The 8052-nt window shown below is 43.7% G+C and overlaps 1 protein-coding gene across 1 annotated transcript in view; it reads left to right on the top strand.

The window, feature by feature from the left end:
• The window catches only part of CFAP53 (cilia and flagella associated protein 53), a 22402-nt gene that overhangs the window by 5190 nt on the left and 9160 nt on the right, over positions 1-8052 (top strand). Inside the window, exons 2-3 of the mRNA XM_009323123.1 lie at positions 295-524; positions 2883-3056. Of these exons, the coding sequence (XP_009321398.1) occupies positions 295-524; positions 2883-3056 (404 nt within the window). The remainder of the gene's footprint in view (positions 1-294; positions 525-2882; positions 3057-8052) is intronic.

The raw sequence follows: 8052 nt of genomic DNA on the forward strand, positions 1-8052 counted from the left end.
TCACCAGCCTCGTTGCCCTTCTCTGGACACGTTCCAGCACCTCGACGTCCTTCTTGTAGCGAGGGGCCCAAAACTGAACACAGTATTCGAGGTGTGGCCTCACCAGTGCCGAGTACAGGGGCACGATCACTTCCCTGCTCCTGCTGGCCACACTATTTCTGATTGACCCCTAATTAGCCTGAACTCTCATCATTTGGTGTTATGTACTTATTTGGTCATCAATTCAACTATAAAAAAACCACTGCAGAATAGCTGATTGCATTTTCACCACTGATAATGCGCTTTCTCTTACAGAGAGCCAAGCCTCCTAAAGAACAAACAAGTGAAACTTTTGTCTTGGCCCGCAGACAGAAAGAAAAGGAACTCCTCGAATATGCCGATTTCTTGAAGCTGTACAACCAGCAACGCGCCGTCTATGAGTGGCAGCAACGCAGCGAACAAAAATGGCTGCACAGCGTTGTGCGGAGAAAGGTGGATGCGACAGTGCAGGATTATCTGGCAGGGACTGATGAGAGACGGGAGAGGTAGCAAACAAGTAGCTAATACCAATATCTGCCCTACTGTTTTCAACTTAACTCTATGCTTAGAGGAATGATCGGGGGAAAAACACTCAGTTGAGCTCAGCTCTGTACGTTACGCTGCGCGTTGCAGCGTGGTATTCGTTATTCATCGTAACCGAAAGCATAGGCGTGCTTAACTGCCGGTCAAGCAGCAACGCTGAGCCAACGGTAGCCTTTGGGCTCTTGTTGCTAGTACTAGCCACTGAGCCAATCACTAGAGATACGTATTCAAACACAGTAACTAGTATTCAAACACAGTAACTAGTACAGTTTAGGTGGCATTTAGAGCCTTGTCTGTCAAGTGCGAGATAAAAGTAGTAGTACAGCGCTTTTTTCTTGATTTTTTTTTTTTAAGAGAACGAAGAGTACTCTGATAAAAGTGTCAGAAGCTCTAATTGTTGGGTGTAACTGAGGGTTTTGTTGCAACCTCGTTAAGTTAACGTTTGGGTCCTACAAGTAATACTTTGCAGCACAGGCAGTTGAAAGAAATGAAAATTTGTCAGAAGCCTGCCAAAAATAGTAAAGGTGAGGCTTATTGCTCTCTTATAAAGAGGAGAATTGTGCTGTGTTGTTCTTAGGAAGAAAAAAAAAAGTCATACGGTTTAATTTCTCAGTTCCACTTTTCTTTAAAGTGACTTTGGAGCTGTGAAAGTCATCGGTTTGGTGTCCCGGTCTGATGTGTCTTCATAGGACAGGAGTTGTACATCAATTGCACAGGATCACTGAGGTTGGAAGGAACCTCCTGATATCGAGTTCAAGCCCCTTGCTCAAGCAGGCTCACCTAGAGCAGGCTGCCCAGGACTCTGTCGAGTTTTGCTTATCTCCACACATGGAGACTCCACCACCTCTGTGGGCAATCTGTTCTGGTATTTGATCACCCTCACAGCAAAGAAAAAAAAAGTGTTTTCTTGTGTTCAGGTGGAATTTCACATGTTTTAATTTGTGCCCATTGCCTCTTGTCCTGTCCCTGGGTGCTACTGAGAAGAAGCTTCTCCCATTTCTGCATTTCCTCCTTCAGGTATCTATACACATTGTAAGATCTCCCTGAACCTTCTCTTCTCCAGGCTGAACCATCCCAGCTCTCTCAGGAGAGAGAGGACTTTAGGAGAGATTCTCCTTATAGGAGAGATGCTCCAGTCCCTTAATCATCTTCGTGGCCCTTCCACTAAGTCTGTATCTTTCTTGTACTGGGGAGCCCAGAGCTGGACCCAGCACTCCGGGTGAGATCTCCTCAGAGCTGAGAGGAAGGATCACCTCCCTTGACCTGCTGGCAGTGCTCTTCCTCACGCAGCCCAAGATGCTGCTGGCCTTCTTTGCCGCAAGGGTGCGTTGCTGGCTTATGTTCAGCTTGTCTGCCAGGATCACCCCCCCCCGGGTCCTTTTCTGCAGAGCCGCTTTCCAGCCAGACGGCCGCCAGCGTGTACCAATGCATGGGGTAATTCCTCCCCAGGTGCAGGATTTTTGTTGAACGTCAGGGGGTTTTGTGTTTATTTAGCTGCTTAAGATCCCCATGCTGTCTTAGCAGGGAGACTCGGCTCGGTACATGGTGAAGAGAGTGCAATTCAGTTTCCAGAATTAGTAGGTCTTCGGCTTTGCTCCTGTAACTCCCACCAGCGGTGCCAGCGTAGGTCCGTGGCACTGTTGCTCACGCAGTAGCAGGGGCATCCCATTGCGTGAAAGTGAGAGTGACTTCCCAGAGGCCGCTGTGGCATTAGGGCTGGAATTAGTGAGTCTCTGGATTCCTTAGCCCCAGGTTTCTTACTGCTAGGATTAATAGAGAGGTAAAGGGTGGTGTGTTTAAAAATTGCCAATTTGACATAATTTTCTCGTCAAAGATCTTTCAGGATGAAGTGGCTTATGGAGTGATGCTAAAATAACAGAAGGCAGTTTGAGAGAAGATACAATTATAGCTGCATAGAGAAGGGGGGGTAAATACCAGGGAGGGATTACGCTGAAGGATAACAATAGGTCAAGATCAAATGGATATCAGCTGGTGACAAATGTAGTCTGGAAATTAGAAGAATTTGTTTAATGGGGGACTGAAGTTGTTAAGCAGCATTGGAAACGGATTTGTAAGATAAGGAGCTTAAATTGTGCCAGGACAGAATCACTCATGTTGTGCTGTAAGATCCCCTCCGTGGGCACAACAGGAGCGATCCCCAAGTTAAAATTTGATGTTCCCTTGGTTGTTCCTTTCTTTGGCATTTGCAAGAAGTGGTGAAAGGAGCCCAGTACCCGTTTTGCACTCATAACAAATAAACTCGAACTTCATCATTCAACAGAAGGATTGTTTTAGCTTTTATTTAAATGTTTTCATTACAGGCTTCGTGAGCTTCTGGAGGCAGAGGAAAGTAGGTACTTAGCTGAGATGGAGTCACGTAAAGAAACGGTACTGGAGAAACAAGAGAAAATGAGGGAGCAAGCAAAATTACTGGAAGAGAAGAGAGAAAAAGAAAGACAACAGCTGGTGGCTGAAAAACGAGAGCAGCAATTCAGGTATCTTACAAAATGTAATTTGGGTGAAGTAAATACAAAGAGGCAATTTAACAAGAAGGTGGCAATAATAAACTGAGGAAGGAAAGATGAATGTGATTGAAATGATAAAACAAACAAACAAAAAAGGTGGTTTGGATAGAGGCGTATGAGCTTTGCCAGAAGTTGAAAGGCCTCAGCTACGTTGCATGCAGTGGAGCAGGGTATAGTGTTTTTCTGACTTTCGATGAAGGGGTGAATTTCAACCAGGGATCCAAATTTGCAATGCTGTAATGCTTGGTGAAGTGCGTGAGAAAAATTTTCATTAATAGAGGTGAAGGCAACAGGTACAGAGAACTGCACTGCCTCCATTAGCTGATTTAAGTGCTGAGATACCATGAAAACATTCTTCCAAGTGGAGCGCGAAACTCCTTGTCCTGCATGAGCATCCCTGCGCTTTCACCTGCCGAGTCAGCTGTTTTTGTAATTCTTTGTTCTGGCGTATAGTTCTATGTCAGCTTTATACTATTGGAGTGAAAAGGGTTCATGGAAGGTTAATTTGGCCTAAATCATGCTTATTAAGCTAATACATGAAAGATCCTTGAAAAGTTAAGATTGTCCAAAAAGTCAGTGTTTTTATTTATTGCGTACTTTTCAAGAGTACCAGCCAAAGCTAAGGTTTTAATGCAGCCTGAAGTTCTGTGCCAGGTCTTCCTAGATACGGAGCTTGTCAGTGTCTTTTGAAGTCATTAAGATTTGCAGGTGCTTGTCAAGCCCTGAGGCCTTGGCATGCAATCTGACTTGTTCAATTCTTGGAAACCTGGTTTTCTGAGGAAGGGATGAAAATGACATTAATGTAATTCAATTGTAATCATTTGAAGTGTCTCTTCCCAGCCTCCCACAGTGCTGTGGAAACCCACAACACCTGCTTCTCAGCGTGCAGAGGCTGGGGATAAAAATCAACACTTGCTTTCACTTGTGCATAAACTCTAATTAACTGCTTTCACAGATAAATGTGGGGTTTATTGACTGAGACAGGTGTTAAGGCAGTGCATGCACTTCTAAATTCACATGCTGGCTTTAAAATATGGCCCTCCAATTTACAGTTCCTAGTTTGTTCTCTACCCTTCATGCAAAGCGGTTGAAATTCATGTCCAAAATTGTTTAGAGGAGACACTGCTGGAGTGCCTTTTATTTTGTACTTGTAGCTTGTCTTACACGCTAAGGAGAAGGGATTCGGCTTGCGGTTTAGACGCCTAAAGGTAGGTGTCTAAGCGTTGGTATCTTTATATTCACTGGGAATCTGAAATCGTGTTCTGCTCAGTAGATCTTCATTGAGGTCAGGACAGTTAAAGGAACCTAATGTCATCCTCAAGTAGGCATATACTGGTCTGCCAGTTGAACTGTACCCTAGCCTCCACTGACTGCATTAATTAGGTTCTCATTAATTAGAATGGGAATTTAGCTCACATGTGGATTCCTGTTCGGATGCCTAATTTTAGATATTTTAATTGCAAAATGAATCCCACCAGTGAATCTTATCATCTGGTGGTACATACTTGGACTTTCATGCTGCAGTTGCCTGTCTTAATGTCTCAGGTCCTCTTTTTTCCCAGTACAACCCTATTGAGATTTGGTTCGCTCAGTCTCACGGGACCATTCTCATCATCCTTCTACCTTTCCCAGTCTGCTTTTGGATCTAGGCAATGTTCATACCACTGGAGCTTTACTGGTGGCGTTCTGCTGGCTGCAGTTCTTCAGAGGATTTAGAGGCAGTGGAATCATCTTTCTTCACAGCTGTTGTGAGTGGCAATCTTTGAGTATCTTTGCAAATGAATCTTCATCCTACAGTGCACAGAGTCTTTCTCTTTGAGTATCCTGATGTAATGGAAATACATTTCCATAGTCAGTTCTTCCCTCTGTTCCTCTAGCTCTGTCTCTTCCTACTTTTAAATTAAGGTCCCTATAAAAAACCCAAAACTTTAATAACACCAGCTGACAACAGTTCACCTTGTCTGTTGATCTCTCCTTCGAAAGACAGATATCTTACTTCATCTATATGCTTAGTAATATTTTAAAATCTTTTCTTCTCTGTCCTTCTCCAATGACAAAGGAAGTCTTTACTGTGGCGATCGATTCTGATCAGATTAGTAACTTCTAATATCTGAATCTGCATGTATTGGTCTTTAAGTAGCCCCAAATCTTTTCCTCCCCCCACTGTTAGCTGTTACTCTTCCTCCTAAACCATCCTGCTCCGTGCAGAGATCTGGGAGGAGGTTTTGCTGCTCAGGAAACCAACAATTATTGAAGATCCACAACCGGAAATCTGTAATTGTGTCACAACCTGCCCTCTTGGGCAGTGGTCTCCAAACCTTTTTGATTGCACACCCCATCAGTAAAAAAAATTTTAGCAATTTTAAATATGTTTACTTATTTATAAATTATATATTGTACTACTGTACTAGTATATTAGGTACATTATAAAGCAGTTGCAAAAATAGAAATTAAAAGAGGGTGAGGTAAAGATGAAATAAATAACATGAAAAATAAAAATAGTGTTTATTAATGGTACAAAACGTATTTTCTTCCCGCGCCCCAATGGATTGTCTTGCACACCCCACTTTGGAGACCGTTGCTCTAGGGCACACCCAGAGGAGCCCTGGGAGGTCCTTTCAGTAACAGGTGGATATGCACATGATTTTCTCTTTGCCTGTGAGTTTACAACCATTGTGAATGTCTTTCTGAAACCTAATACAGACTTCTTTATATTTCTTTTAACTTTAAGCAAGACGCTCCACTCTTTTGCAGGTATCGATTCTCAAACCTGAGGTAGAGGAGCACCTATAGCGCACAGCGCTCCAGTACGCTATTCCAGAGCACTAAAAGGCAGCTCTTTTATCGGCCATGCGGGCTGGGTTTGGAGCTGTAGCCTGAGGGTATAGATTTAACAGCTTCTCAGTAGTGATGTTAGCCAGGAACAGTCCTTCGTTGCAAGGTGACAGAGGGCACGGTCCTCGGACCACCGGAGCCCTGCTGGAATTCATTTTCATGAAGGGCTACAACTTGTATGAAAGCCAGTTCTAGCCTGAGGGCGCGTTCGTCATTGGTGTCTTTAAAGAAAATTGCAATGTCTTAAAATTTGCATAAACCACATATTACATCCTCTTTCTTGTGATAACATCAGAAGCATCCATACAGAGGATGTTGTTATCACAGCAGCTTTGTACTGCAGCCGTAAAATGAATGAATAACTGTTGGGGGATGGGGAATAAATGCCGTTTCTGTCTTTGGGAAGTGGCTACATACAGGCACAATTTTGATGTTAAGAAGCTTAGGATAGCAAAGTGAGGAAGAAAAACAGCCATCTGGGGGAGCAGATGTTTATAGGTTGCTGTAAAAGCTGCTTTGAAGGAATTATTTTGATGAAATCAAGCAATTACAGGGTTATTTTCTATTAAAATTCTAACCATGCCAAACTTTTATTTAACTTCTCTTCCCCTCTGAGAATTCAATTAAATTCAGATTAGTTTATAATCACGAAAAAGAATAACTAAGTCTTTATTCCTTCTCTGCTGAGAGAACTTTGAACCCATTGTGTTAAGGTAATACAGTTATTTCTAATGGTGTAAGATTTCAAATCTTAATAGTGGCAAGTTTCCCTCAAAACATTTGAGAAATATGTTTTTTCGTGAACACTAAATTAGTACTGTAGTCTTTAATCACCACTAACTCCTACCCAGGAGTTGGAAGATAGATCCCCGTGTTAAAATGTAAGAAAACCGGCGATGACATAGTATGTTTGACCTGCTCGAAGGCAGGGGCATCTCTTGGAGTGTGCCGTGGCTCACGGCATCCACGTCGCTGTGCTGCTCTCTGCTTTTGTCGTTGGGACAACCAGTGAATGAGTGGTCAGAAGGTTCCCGTCTCATACAAGGAAGTGAAACAGCCATCCCTTTTCACTAGCCTGCGCTGGCGTCTGCCCCTTCGTTCCTGTGTTTACTCGCCCTTCTCTTCTGAAGACCTGACCTGAGGATTGTTCCTCGTTCCAGGGACGGTTTCTCCTTTAGAGGATACAAGCCCAACTCTCAGGGAAGAGCGCAACATTTGGTTAGGGGATGTGGCGTGTCCTAGGATTGGGGGAGAAAAGTGCTAAGTGTGGGAGGTTTTTTCTTAGGGAGACTTGATGTTGATGAAAGGGGACTTGGCAGATTACTGTTGTTTCTTCTCAGTCAGGAACGGTTAAGAGGCTAGAAATGCCTTCTGGGTATCAAGTAAAATGAGAATTTTGTTTTCATGGCACTGCTTTCCCTTTTATCATTTGTGTATAGCGCTTAGCACCTTTCACCACTGCCTCCATGGCATTAGGTGCTTTACAAGTAGAGGATGAAGAGAGAGATGCCCTTGGCCCCGGAAGCTTACAGCTGATATGTGAGGCAGCAAACAGTGAATGCCGACAGGAAGAAAATGTGGCGAGACCTCTGCTTCTGCATGGAATTCCAGGTCAAGCATTGTGTTCTTTGGCTGTATCTCACTCCTGCAGCACCAAGGGAGAGTGAGGTGTAGCAATCCTTCCCCTCTGTAGTCACAGCTCTGGTTTTGCACCGCTCCACTGTAAGTTTGGCTGGTTGGATGGCTCTCGCTGTGGCACTGAGATCAGGGTCAGGCTGGCTTTCGGCACTGTCACTTTTTCTGTCTGTCAGCAGCTTGTTCAGCTGGTTCTGAACTGGAGGAGGGCTATTTGGGGAAATGCTCTTTGTGGTTTATAAGCCCTAAGTAATTTTTATTAGGCTGGCTTAGCATGGAGTTTTATTGGTAAAGCTTTGGAAGATCTTGTAAGCCAACACATAATTATTACATGCTGGTAGTTGCCTCAGCCACATATTAATGATACCAGGAGCTGTGCTCGTTCTGGGCTTGTTAGCGGGAGGTGATGAAGGAGTGCCACTATTCTAGAGCATAATCTTACTAGTTTTAGGGCAGAAATGAGTTATAGACCGTCAGTCACATCCTCTGTTGCTAA

This window comes from Pygoscelis adeliae, unplaced genomic scaffold (genome assembly GCF_000699105.1).
Source record: "Pygoscelis adeliae isolate BGI_AS28 unplaced genomic scaffold, ASM69910v1 Scaffold174, whole genome shotgun sequence".
Classification (NCBI taxonomy): Eukaryota; Metazoa; Chordata; class Aves; order Sphenisciformes; family Spheniscidae; genus Pygoscelis; species Pygoscelis adeliae.